The 14,302-nt window shown below is 39.4% G+C and overlaps 1 protein-coding gene across 1 annotated transcript in view; it reads left to right on the forward strand.

Moving 5' to 3' along the window:
• The window catches only part of AR (androgen receptor), a gene marked incomplete at its 5' end in the record, with an annotated part of 312,266 nt that overhangs the window by 188,025 nt on the left and 109,939 nt on the right, over positions 1-14,302 (forward strand). The window contains one exon of the mRNA XM_081080827.1: positions 7,640-7,791. Coding sequence (XP_080936953.1) covers positions 7,640-7,791 — 152 coding nt within the window. The remainder of the gene's footprint in view (positions 1-7,639; positions 7,792-14,302) is intronic.

Genomic DNA, 14,302 nt, shown 5'->3' on the forward strand with positions numbered 1-14,302 from the left:
TTCTTTCTAGAACTGTCTCTATGATTTCTACAGTCCTGTGGGACCCAGGAATGAAAGCCCCAAACCACCCCAGCTACCAGATCCTAATGATTAAGGGCTGTCCCCTCTGCATTAACTAAAAACTCCAACAAAGCACCAAAACAAAATGGACACCATGCATAAACACCAGTGCAATAGACACTGGCTCTCTGGAGCATGGCAAAGGGTGAGCACAAAGATAGTAGGTCTTTGAAAAGAATTGCAGTCAACCCCAAATGTATGTTTAATTAGAAGCCCGCAGTCAAAATGATTAAAAAATAGACCTCTTTTATAGAAAGACTGAACTCCTGGGTCTATCAGCTCTTTAAAAAATATATTTATTGTTGAAAGTATTACAGATGTTCCCTTTTCCCCCTCATTAGCCTCCCTTCTCCTCATTCCCTCCCCTTACCCAGGCTTTCACCATGCTATTGTCTGAGTCCATCTTTCTGTGTCCTGGCGGTGGTAGCTGTTTACGAACTCTTTGTCCATTGATTACAATTCTGTGGAACCAATGAGCATAAGCTCTACTGGCCACCAAACCAGATGGCCCTGCAGCATTCACAAAATGTTGGCACCATATAAGGTTATGAACTCCTCTCTGGGTGATGTCAATTATTACAGTCCAATCATACCAGGATCAGAATCTCCTCTGGCCTCCAGACAATGAATAGATACCCAATAGGTTGTAGCCACAAAAACTGGAGCACCAGACATATCTAAAAGCTCCCTTCCAGGAGATACTGGTGCTTTGGGGTCACAGCAACGGGAGAGCATGAAGATGGCACCCACAAATCTCAACCCTCAAAAAGGGTTCCAGCAGATTCCTAAATCTGTATGTTAAATTAGGTGTCTGTTCTCTGTCTGCTGCTTTAATGTAAGCAGGCGAGTCTCCTTTATTTTAAGTCTGGGCATAATTGGCTGCCTCTGAGCTCAGCCCTGGGGTGGGTAAGTCCAAGTTTTTAAGCCCTTTAAGAGTGGTTTCTCAGATTGTTGATTGTTATTGTCTTGTGGGTCTCAGGAAACATCCCCTTTGGTTTTTCAAAGTTACATATTTTTAGGGCTTGTCTCTCAATGTATATCCTGAAAGTTGGGATGCCTGATATGGCATTCATTGCTTGGGGCAAAGCTTCAGGTTGGGAGTTCTTTCTCAGCTGTGGACACTGCACCAGGGTGGGTTTTATGGTGAGATTGTTTCCTAGCCTCTTTTACCCACTTCAATGTGGTCTTCTCATTTGACAAACATGTAATTGTTACTCAGACAGCCTTTAGTTTTTATTTTTTAAGATGAAATTGTTTTCATAGGTAGCTATAAACTCAGTGTGTCTGTGAGAGTAAGTGAGTTCTGGATCATCCTGTATTGCCATCCTGAACCAGGAGGACATAAAGGCCAAATCTTCAGAGACAGACAGTAAATTTGTGTTGACAGGGTCGGAGAGGAGGAAGGTCCAGGGAGTGACTGATAAAGGGCATGGGGTTTCTTTTTAGGGTAATGAAAATGGTCTAAAATTAGTTTGCTATACCAAATATAAATATGCCAAAAATGGTGAATTTTATGGTGTGTGAATCATATATCAATAAACCTCTTAAAATAGCCTAATTAAATTAAAACTAGGCTATAAGATAAATATTATGGGATCTTGGCAGTTTAGAATAGTGGAAAACTATGGATTAAGGGGGAAACATTGCCAGGTATGAATTCTGGCTTTGCCACCTACTAACTGTATAAATTCAGACAAGTCATTTACCTTATCTAAATCTCAGTTTGCATCTCTTCAAAGTAAGAGTAAGGAAACCGACCTCAGAGAGGTTTGTGCCCCCCCCCACCCCCCGCCCAGAGGTTGTTTCTTAGACTCTAGTTCTTTTACCAGCTCTCATTTCTGCCATTTTCTCATGAGATTATTACAACAATGGCCATTTATTAAACATTGTGCCAGCAACATTGTGGGCTGCCTTTCCTTTAAAATCTCATTGAATCCTCTTAGCAGTCTTATAAGTTCTGTATTTCTTTACCCATTCTACACATAAAGAAATTGAAGCTACATAATTTATTTAAGGTCATTCTCTTAGAGTGACAGAGATTGGCATGAAAACCAGATCTTCTACCTAAATATATTTTCACTTAAACAAAACGCATCATTAAACAGAATTAGAAAGCTATGAAACAAAGTCAAGTAATACTTTTAAAAGAGAAAATGACTGTCCTCTTGGACAAGCAATCATCAAATTTCAAATCTCAGGCTGGCAGCAAGAAAAGAAGCTACCAGTATTATGTCATTTTTGCCAATTTTTCCTTTGAAATATTCCTTGTATCCACAAAAATGTAGGCACAAAGGATCTATGAGTAGAGAATAACTTCAAATTCTCTTGTTTTTATCTTTAAAATTCGTGTAGAGATGTCATTAAATTCCACAATGTGATTAATAGCAATATTTGAAATTAGTAAGCATCAGGAAAAAATATGATGCTCTATAAAGATGTTTGGCCCTAATCGATTTGGCTCAGTGGATAGAGCGTTGGCCTGCGGACTGAAGGGTCCCAGGTTCGATTCCGGTCAAGGGCATGTACCTTGGTTGCGGGCACATCCCCAGTAGGGGGTGTGCAGGAGGCAGCTGATCAATGTTTCTCTCTCATTGATTTTTCTGACTATCCATCTCCTTTCCTCTCTGTAAAAAAATCAATAAAATACATATTTTTAAAAAAAGATGTTTGGTGGTTTCCTAAATCCCTTCTTGTTTGAAAAGTACAGAGGTATGTGTAAAAAAGATATGCTTTTACATATCTAGTCTTTTTCCCCCTCTCTCTCCACTTGTATTTACCTTTCCCTAACAGCTGAGAATAATTATCTTTTTATTTTAAGTATATTATATATTTCCCTTTTTATGGCAAGACGAAAGGTGAAGGCAACCTAGACTTACAATGTAGTTACATGTGGCAGGCAGAGAGAAGGTCTTAATGAATATTATTTTATGTAATTATCAGAAAAGCCCTCAAAGGAATAAGGTAACACCAGTCTCCAGATAAAGCCCTGTTGTATTGACATTCCTTACCCAAACAGGGAAAACTGGCCTGTGACCTCTACATTTCACCCTGCTTTAATAATCTTTGGGGGCCTTGCTTAAGTTAGACACTTTAAAGTATCCCCAAGTAAGGGAGAGAGAGAGGGAAGGAGAGAGAGAGAGAGAGAGAGAGAGAGAGAGAGAGAGAGAGAGAGAGAGAGATATTAAGATTATAGCTTAGTGCTGAGGGTTTCTCAGCTAAATTTCCCATGGCTGAACTGGCATAATACACTTTTATTTAACTAACTGTGAAACTTCTGGAGAATAGGAAGTGGTGTTCTGGTTCTGAAAATTCGCATTCTTTGCTGCAGTGCTTTTGCTTCAGACTCATAAAACTGAATGCCTTGCATCTGAATAATAAGTGAGAGCGTAACCCAGGAGAGTCAGGAAAAAAAGTCTCAAGTAATTTCTGTACTTGCTCTCCAAGCAAATCTCTGTGTACTTGCAGCTAGGATGCTAGTTAGTGGGATATTAGAAATTTCCAAGGTTCTCTTTTTTAATTTTTCTTTTATTATGTGCTATGATAGCCATACAAAATAATATATGTAACATATATTATACAACACAATAATAAAATGAACACTCATGAGCTGTGATTAAAGAATATCAATCTCATTTCTCTTTCTTTTTAAAATTTTTGTTCACCGCTCTAACCCCAGGACATAGTATGATACCTGTTATGTAGTAGCTTCATAAATATGTTTAAATAGATGTTTAAATCAATTTGCTTTCTCCTTTTTTATATCATTACCCCAAGCCTGCCTTCAGAGGAAACAACTATCCTATATTAAAGTTTATTGTTTCCTTGCATTTTTATGATTTTTTTCACACATACATTGTTTACTTTTGCTTCTTTTTGAACTTATGTAATAGAATCATATAGTATGTACGCTTTTATGAATTATTTCTTTTATGCAACATTAGTTTGTGAGGTTCACCTATGAATAACTATATTATCCTCCTTGTCGTTGCTGAGCTGTATTTTATTAAATGAGTGTACTTAACCTCTCTCCTATCAGTGGATGTTTCTGCTTTTATAAACAAGGCTGCTCTGATAATTTCCAAACATGCCTCCTGGTACAAATGTGCATGAGTTTCTCTCACAGGGGTGGGGAACGTCTAACCTGCGGGCCATAAAAGGCCCATGAAATCATTTGGTCTGGCTCTGCCAAGGCATCAGGGGTGAGTTAATTAAATGTTTGACCAAATATAGCAGGCTAATTTTTAATTTGATAATTTTGTATGGCCTGTGAATGATGTTATAAATATCCAAATGGCCCTTGGCGGGGGGAAAAAAGGTGTCCTATTCTTGCTTTAGGATATAAAGCTGGGAGAGGAACTGTACTTGGAATTTTTATTTACAATGCCCAAAGGTCAGCCCATGAGTCAGAACTGCAATGTGCCATCTGTCCACACTAGGCCAGGGTTAGTGGGAGTGCTGTCTAAAATATTTTGACAGAGAGAGGAAGGGGGAGGTAGGCAGAAATTGACCTGGTGGGGTCAGGAGGTATCACAGATCTCTGTTCAAAGTGGGTTGTAGTTAGGAAAACTTGAGTTTCTAAAATCGTCTTCATTATTTCAGCTCCTCTTTCTCCCCCTTTATAGTTATTTTTGTGCAGGATGCATTTCATTAAATGCATATCTAAAAATGTTGATGACTTTCTTCAGCCTTTAAACATTGATTACAAGTTTGATTTATTACATTATTTTAAACAATTTGAACTGTATTTAAAAATATATTTTATTTATTTAAGAGAGGAAAGGAGAGGGAGAGAGATAGAAACATCAATGGTGAGAGAGAATCACTGATTGGCTGCCTCTTGCATCCCCCACACTGAGGATTGAGCCCGCCACCTGGGCATGTGCCCTGACCAGGAATGGAACCATGTCTTCTTGGTTCAAAGGTCAATGCTCAACCACTGAGCCATGCCAGTCGGGCTTTAACTGTATTTTAAATTTTAGTATAGATGAAAATTTCTATTTCCTAAAGGCTCTTTCCAAAAGTACCTTTTATTTACTTTATGTAGGTTTCCATTTTGTTTATCTAATATGTATTTTGCTTTCTTAAAATATATTTTTATTTTGAAAATTTATACTAATAATTGATAATGATGTCACTATCATCATCATCATCTCATTTACCCATATATACTTTTATGCCTTTCAATAAACATTCCTGTCTTTGAGGTGATTTCTCATCTGTAGCAATCTGTACTCTGCTCTATTATATCATCTACTATGTTATTTTTCAGTTTCTTGCTTCCTATCTTTCTTTTCTATAAGACATTAAGTTGTTTAGAGGCAAAGATAATATCTTGATCAATGCTATATCCCCAGCACCTAGCCCTGTACCTAGTCCATTGGGCTAGCTAGGGTCTATGAGTTAAATTGATTCAATGTGTTTAATTTCAACCTCCAATCTCATAACATGGTCAGTTATTGGTTACAAATCCACAAGTTCACTTAATTTTTCTGAGCATAAGTTTCCTGTCCTACAATATAGGGAAGATACAGAGTTGGTGGGAAGAATAAATGGTATTTTGTATATGAAATGGCCTAACACATAGGGCACCTAAATGCATGACCTTCTGATTTTATTTGAATGGTATGTATTAGCTACAGAAGTCAAAAAAGTGGGAAGAAGGTAAAGACATTTCCAAAAAGAAGAAGGGGGAGAGGAGGAAGAGGAGGAGGAGGAGGAGGAGGGGGAGAAAACTGCTTTTTCTCCTTGTTTTATGAGTAAGGATGGGGGACACAATTTTTACTCAAAGAAATGACATTTTTAGCCAAAGGAATAACTTTCTTAGCATTAGGCTCGTTTTTATATGGAAAGTGAAACTCTTTTCCTGTGGATTTTGTCACCTGTTTGTCTTGGTTTTGTGGACAGAGTCCTGTGGGCTTTCCAGCTAAGATGAGAAAAGGAAAGCTTATGAGGAGAAAATATAGGCCACCATAGTCAGCTCCTGGATTTACATATTCTCAGAACTTTGGTAGTACTTTTTGTTGTACTTGGGCCTTGAATAAAGGCTAATATTTGTGTCTTAGAGATAAAATGCATATCAAGCGTAGCCTGAGTGAAAGCTTTCTTTCCTCTTGCCCTGCCAGGGCTGCTCATTGGTAGATTGAAGGGAGTAAATCCTTTATTGCTTTTTTTAAAAAAAAACCTGATGACTGTGCTGAGCATGATTAGCAGAGAACCATGGGTTGAAAGTGAAGGTGAGTAGCGAGAATACAGCAGGGTAATGGAAACTGTGTTGGATTTGAAGTCAGCTAGTCCAGGCCTTGGTGTCAAATATCTTGGGCTTCTCCTCTATGAGTCTGAATTTCTTCATGTGATAGAAGAAGGAAAAACTCTCACAGAGTTGTTTTGTGGTGTTGAAATCACCCCCACATGGCAAACAGGCTGCCGCTGCCATTAGGACTTATATTCCTTCCTTAGTAAGAAAGAAGTGCTCATGAAAAATAGTGGCTGCATTCCTGTAGATGAAAATATGGGAAATTGTCTGCCTGAGGCAGATTAACCCAAGAGGTCACTTAAGTTTTGTTTAATGTGTAGGAGAGAAAAAAATGACCTTTAGGTAGTAGGAGCCATGTTGTTTGTTTACACTTGAATAAATTACTATGGGAGACTAAGAATTACCCATTCCATTAAGTTTTAGGGCTGCATTTCTGGCCCACTTCTTCACATCCACCTAAGACTCAGAGATGGATATTCTTGGCAGTTACACTAGGTGACCACTGAAGCTCCATCCTAGCCAAAGGAACCCATGAGTATTGTAATGGCCAAGTGTTGAGATGGTAGCCTAAGAGATTTCGAGAATCAATGTCCATCATTTCTCAACAATAACTTCATGCATAGGATTCTGCTACTTTATGTGGTAGAATGGGTTTGGGGGCATATCCATGTGATATATAGAGACTCCTAAGGAAAGTGAGGGAGTGGGAGAAAAGTCAAAAGAAGACTTCTATGATAAAACTACCTATGATCCCTCACTGTGTATTCATTTCAAGGAAGTTTTATCTTTTTGTCTAATTTATATAATCATTCACAACAGTAGCTCAGAAGTATGGGTAACATTATTCTTATTTGCAGATGCGAATGGAACTGAGAGACTAGGGCAAGGACATAAGACTGCTATGATGTTTAATCTGGTTTAGCCATAGGTCTACCTTTGGATAAGGTAAGGTCATAGGATTGGCTTCATACCATTTATTTGCTCTGAAATTATTGCCTGACCATCATCTTAAGTTATATACCTTAACCTCATATTTCTGCCTTCATATTTCCCTCATGTAGACATAGCCCATAAGATTGCTGATCCCAGAGAACTTGTCTAATTCCTTAACAGGATCCATAAAGGCTCTGTCCATGTGACAGGAAACCCTGCAAACATTATCTCTAGAAGTATTCCCCCAAAAAAGGCAGCTCCACACTGACTGTATTAAGCAATGAATGATAATAATGTACACATGTAGTTCACTCTTCAAGAGCTCAGACTTCTACCCTCCAATTTCTGCCAACTACTGATGTGTATTTCATTATTTCTCTTGTGTCTTTCCAGTTTGGAGACTGCCAGGGAACATGTTCTGCCCATCGACTATTACTTTCCACCCCAGAAGACCTGTTTGATCTGTGGGGATGAAGCTTCTGGCTGTCATTATGGAGCTCTCACTTGTGGAAGCTGCAAAGTCTTCTTTAAAAGAGCTGCTGAAGGTAAAGGGTCTTGCACACCCACTTCTATTCTTCTTTCTCCTTTATCTTCTAGAGAGAGGCACTAATTTTCCAGGGCCCAGTATTTTAATCATCTCAGGGATGAGGTCACTGGCAGGGCCCTCTCAAAGTTTTTCAGAGCCTAAAGAAGCAAGTTTTTCTTATTTGGCCTGCTGGCTTCAACAGTGTTGGTAGTACAGGCAATGTAGGCAATGAAGATGGTCCCAGCTGGTACTTGGGACTTGGTGGGCCCTAGAAATGAAAGAAAAATTAATGATCTGAAAAGATTTAATTTTCTCTCTGCTTGTGTTCCACTCTGCTGCTAGTGGGGGAAAATTTGTCCTTATTGGAGAATTTAGAAGTAGAGATACTCCAACTGAGTCCCTAGCCTGTCCTTTGTTATGAATACAAGCTTGTTCCTTAGTAAAGTCTCCCTGGCCTCAGCCCCAGAAAAGAAGTGTTCTCACTGTTAAGCAGACCATCAGTCTATGCACCTGCTCCCTCCTGCTGCTGTCTTCTTGATGCCCCTTTGCATTAATAGTTCCTAGGTAGAGAAGGAACCAAAGTGATGAAACACTTTTATTCTCCTCTCCAGAGACCACTCAGGGCTGTCCATTGGTACAGAGTCCCAGGCTAAGTTGCATCTTATATTTGGCTATATGGACTGAAGACCTGGCTCATTAATCTTATTTAGCTTAGAACAATTCATGTCTGCTCAACCCCCAGAGGTACTCAGCCTACATCCTATAGAGGGAACTCCCATTTACAGACCGTCTATATATGCTAGTGCTTCCTTCCTTCTCAGTCAATTTGGGTCTAAGCCATTTATTCACTTTACTCCCCCATCCTTCTAATGGCTTCCTTCTCAAAGAAACAGTGATGAACAGCCTGTAAACAGACACTCTGCTCAGGAAACAGACTCAGTTGCTAAATACCAGTATCTACTCCTTCTCCCACTTTCTCTCAAGGAAGTACTTTCTTCTGAGACTTTTTCCCCCTGTCACTAGGCCTAAAAATGTTGAATTCCATGTCAGAACCCAAACAGACAGTCTTTCCTTATGTAAAGGCTACAAACCCTATAGATAGTTTTGAAAGTGGAGCTAAGTAAAGCCACACCTTTCACCAGGAATGTGATGACACCCACAGAGGCACCAGAGAGCTCTTGGCATCTAGAAAGAGGTAGCAAATGTGTGTCCTTTAATGACCTCTCCACTGATAGCCAGTTGGAATGATGATTGTATTTCCATCATTTTGGCCAGGTGGCAGGGGTACCTATAAAATGGACAGCTGTTATTATTTTTTTTTTTGCAGTCTCTAAAGCAACAGGGAGACAGGTAGCATTCAGTATTACTGAAAACATGCTGTGTATTTCATCCATACTCCTGAGTGGCCCAGTGCTACTGCTTATGCTGGGCTAGTATAATGTCTAAGGCACCAGTGTCTAGGCCTGTATAGTTTGGAAAGAGACACAGAAAGCAGTGCCTTCCTTTCTTAAGAGTACTTACAGAAGGAAGGCCTTAATTTGGAGTAAAAAGGAAGTGAGGAGCAGCTTAAAATACTTCAGATTACTCTCCCTACCCCAGTGAGTGCCTGCCTCTTCTCCATACCCTGTCATCCATTACGTCCTGCCTGTGGAGCAAAGAATGAAGCTGAGTACCTGTCTGTAGCTTGTGTGTCAGTAAGCCAGCCACCACAGTAATAGAAGTCATATCAGATGGCAAAAAAGTTCAAGTAAGCAAGCAAATTCAATAGATAGATTAGATTGTAATTAATGCTCCCTCTGGGTTTTACAAATCTGGGTCATGATAATGCTGTTGTGGAAAACCGGGGAAATAAACTTACTGTGGAAGGGAAGATTTTGCTGTCATAACATATTCCACCTGGGAGCTTTCTGCAGAAGTTAAGGCTGAAAGAGGGAGACAGGCAAAAGGGCAGCTGGCAAAGCTGCTTGGGACGAACTCTGCTATGACATGGATTTGATGTATTTGAGAATAAGGAAGTGAAGGTGGAGGGGCAATCACTCAACTTACAGAACACTTGGAAATCCAGCAAGGTGTCAAATGTTCCAGACCCTAGAAGCACTTAAGTTAGGGAAACCTGGTTATATTTTCTTTGAGAAAATGTGCCATTTTGAGTTCATAGGGCCAAATGCTCTTGACTGTTTGAAATATAAAAAATAACCAATGGATTCCTTGCAAAACTACGAAGCCCCCTGTTTCCTTTGGATGTGGACCCCATGTTCCAATTCTGAGCCCTTTGAGGGACAGGATAAGGTGGTTTAAAAAATATACACAAAACAAAGAAAAAATCATTGGTGTTTTCAATCTCCTCCCATCTGTAAAGCTTGATGACTGGAGTTTACTGCCATCATTATCTCTATTTGAAGGCAGGGGTCTATCTTATTACCCTCCGAGAACATTTATTGGTTTGTTTGTTTTTTTTTCTCCTTTATTAAAATGCATCTTTATTGTCCAGATGTCCTTTCTCAGGTGATTCTGAATCTGCCTGGTTCCAACATTGAATTCCACCTGTATTGGAGCGAGTGGAAGCACAAATCTTTCTCTTCCTCACTTGTCATTGTTTGTTAACTCAGACTGGGTATTCATGGTGTTGATTACCACTTTATTCATGGTTTCAGAAATCTCTGGACTGGGCACAGGTACAAGACTTAAAAGCCTGGCATGTCAGACAGAAGTCCATTTCTAGATTTGGTAGTTCATAAAGCATGAGGCTTTAATGTTGTCATTGGTTGAAGGCTTCACACAGAGTCAATTGTAATATAGCCAGGTTTTCCTGTTGAGGCAAAAGAAGAGGAGAGTGTGTCACATTTTCTCATTGTTAGTAATACTGGGAGTTTGGGGTGAGGGTGAGGCTAGTCAGGGAAGGATATGAACATTTTGAGGTAAAAGATAATGGTTCTAGGCCTTGGGGGTAAAATCACTAAAATCTGGTTGATGGAAACTTAGTGAAAGTATTTGTGTGTATGTGTGCATGCATGTATGCGTGTGTGTGTGTGTGTGTGTGTGTGTGTGTGTGTGTGTGTGAATGGGGGCATGGGGGCATACACTCAGGAACTTGAAGGGATGGTTTATGAATTAGAAACAGTCATGAGGAGAATCAGCTAGCTGGTAGAGTGGGTGGGATGAGCAAGGAGTTGAAAGGGGAATCCATATTGGATGCTATCTAAAAAGACAGCCAGTCTAAGGAGAGTTATATCTCTATGCAGGGGTAAGGACTCAAAGGGGCTTTAGTTTTGTGGCCCATATATGAAATTTCCCCCTTTGGACCTCAGTTTTCCTTATCTATAAAATAAAATACTTAAACTAGATATTTTAAATATTCTTCCAGCTTAAAATTCGTGACAATTTAGCAAATTACAAACATCTCAATTATTTCAGCAAACACATGTTCATTTGTACCTGTGTGTACTTTTGATTTTGCTATCCTTGTATACGGCAAATCCTACTTCCCATTCTCTTAAAAATCTATCTTTACATAGGGGTAGAGTCATCTGAGAGAGTGCACTGTAGATAAATTGGGTTAAAACTCATAAGTCTGAGATTTCTCTTTCCCTGGCATTGTGACCATGGCTGGGTAACTTCCATTTTCTCATCTGGAAAATCAGGATATGAATCCCCATCTCTACCTCATCATGTTTCAAAGAGAGTTAATTAATTCATCATGTGCATTATGTGCACAAGAATTTACTATTGTCAGACATTTTCTAGTAAAACTTTGGAGATTGTACATCCATTTGTTTTGTACACATGGAGCACTGTTTGGTACACATCATAAATTGAAACTGTAGTTTACATTCAGGAACTCAAAGAATTACACCATCCTCACTGATGTTTACAATATGTCCCAATTTAGTATCCTTGGCAAATTTTATGTAAGTATGGCTTTGATTCTCTCTCTTGTCTCAGGTTTTTGTGAGGGAAGAAATGTAAGTGAACCCTCATTGAACTCTTTCTGTCCTTTAAATCCACTCTTTCCCACCTCAACTCATGTGGAACAGAATGTTACTTCTTGTTTGGAATCTTGCACAGAATTTTTGTGCACTTCAGTGTTCTCTTCACTCTCTGGTTTTTTGGGTAACTTTTCGCAGAGGCAAGTTAACTATGCAAGGGGGATCTACTTGCAGCTTCAACAGAAGCTTAATCAGGTACCTTTGGCCAAGGAGTTGACTGATCTTGATTGCACAAATCCAAGAGATCTTCTCACAAAGCTCCTCTTATCTTTTATTTGTTTCTGGTTTTCTTAAATGCCATAGCCAGCCAGACTTTAGATCAGAGGTTGAAAAACCTTTTCTGTAAGAAGCCAGGTAGTAAATGCAGGGGTGGACAAAAGTTGTAATACAAATAAATAATTAATAATGAATGATACACGAATAAACTCTGTGTTTCGTATACTCACTATTGTAAACCTACTTTTGCCCATCTCTGTATATTTATGGCTTTATGGTCCATATGGTTTTTGACTCCACTATTCAACTCTGCCTTTGTGAAGGTGTGAAAACAGCCCTAGACAATATGTAAACTCATAGGAGTGGCTATATTCCAATAAAACTTTATAGGCCCTGAAATTTGAATTTCATTTAATTTTTACATGCCATTAAATACTATATTCCTTTTTATGTTTTCAACCATTTAAAATCTAAAACATCATTCACAGCCTCCAGGCCACAAAAGAACATGCAAAACACTGGATTTGGCTTGTGGACTGTAATTTGTTAACTCCTGCTTTAGATGGTTGCTCCTGTGCTTACAAATCTGCAGAGTAAAATTCATTCCTTCTTGTCTCCTGATGTTTAGTAACTTTCTAAATTATCTGATTTTAAACATTCTTCTGAGTTGGCCAGTCAATTTTTTTATGTCTTTCTTTCCCCTAATGCCTGGTCTGGTGGCTTCTATGTCCTATGCATCCTTTAAATAAACAGGAGGAAAATAAGCACACCTAGGAGTGCTAGAAGAGAATACTTTTATATGATAACAGTGCTCCATGTTTAGTAGATCACTCCCCCTTGAAATAGAGGAGAAGTTGAAAATTTTCACATATTTTATAGTCTTTAGCAGTGTAAGCGTGTGGATAACTCTGAAATATATACAAATGAGTTTTGATGGATGCCACATATACTCCACATGGTAAAGAGGAAGGGCTTTGGAAACTCTGATACAGTGTTGTAGAAAAACCCTGTCCCATAAAAAGTAAGTCTCAGGTGGCCAGCTGAGTTATGGATCTGCAAAAATAGGGCTGCATGAAAGCAGGAGGATTGTTTGGGGGAACATTATGAGGTTCAGAGGTGGTTAAGAGGAACATCATCAGATGCAGCAGGTCCTTTGACATGCCTTCTTTAAAAGCTTTTGTGTCTTCCTTCCCTCCATGTTGAATTGTATGTTATTGTTTTAACTCTATTCTCTGGGAATTTTGGAAGCAGGCTACTTTCTAGGGAGTAGAGCAAGATACAGTGCAAAAACACCAAATCAGGCTCTAGTTCTACCATTGACTTACCATGTGGCCTTAAGTATGTCTTGTTCCATCTGAACCTCAAAACCTCCATCTGAATAGCAAAATGATTGGATTAAATGATATTAAAGTTTTTTTAGCAATCTATATATATATATAAAAGCCTAAGCAACCGGCCAACTGGCTGGTAGCTATGACATGCACTGACCACCAGGGAGCAAACGCTCAACACAGGAGCAGAAACCACAGGCATGGAAACATTGAACAGACTGATGAATCTCAGAGGGAAGAGAGGAGGAGGGAGGGCGGGAAGATTTTAACCAAAGATCTTATATACATACTAGAGGATTTGTGCACTGGCGGGGTCCCTCAGCCTGGCCTGCGGGGATCAGGCCAAAACAAGCTCTCTGACATCCCCTGAGGGGTCCCAGATTGCGAGAGGGTGCAGGCCAGGCTGAGGGACCACACTGGTGCACAAATCTGTGCACTGGGCCTCTAGTAAATCTATACCAATCTAAATCTTTAACAATAAATCTCTAAAACTTTACATACCCCAGATGTGTCCATTGGCTAGTAGTTAACTTTATAAACATCAGCCTTAGGGAATAGACAGACCTGAGTTCAATCTTTAGCTCCAAGACTTAAGTGACCTTGAGCAAATAACTTAACTTTTCTATGCTTCTGTGAGCTCACAGGGCTATTGTAAGAACTAAATTATGTATAACACAGCTCCTGGTGCCCAGTAACTGTTGGTTCCTTGGTCGTTGGTACACATACAGTTATGGTGTCCTCTAAGTATGCAGAAAGGAAAGGTCGGAGATATCAGTGGCCGTCCCCTGGTTAAAGAAGGCCTTGGTTTGGTGTAACGTTCCCAAACAATTCCATACAGTGTTACTTAATTAGTGATCAGAAGCTCCAATATAATTTGTATAAGAATATATCAAAGGCCAATCTGTTTCTCTTTCCTCTGGCTCCAAGGGCATTATAAGTAACATTTCCAGACATCCCAGCAAAGATGGATTCATTACAGTGCCTGAATTCTAGGCTT

Source organism: Myotis nattereri, assembly GCF_964212035.1.
Source record: "Myotis nattereri genome assembly, chromosome: X".
Classification (NCBI taxonomy): Eukaryota; Metazoa; Chordata; class Mammalia; order Chiroptera; family Vespertilionidae; genus Myotis; species Myotis nattereri.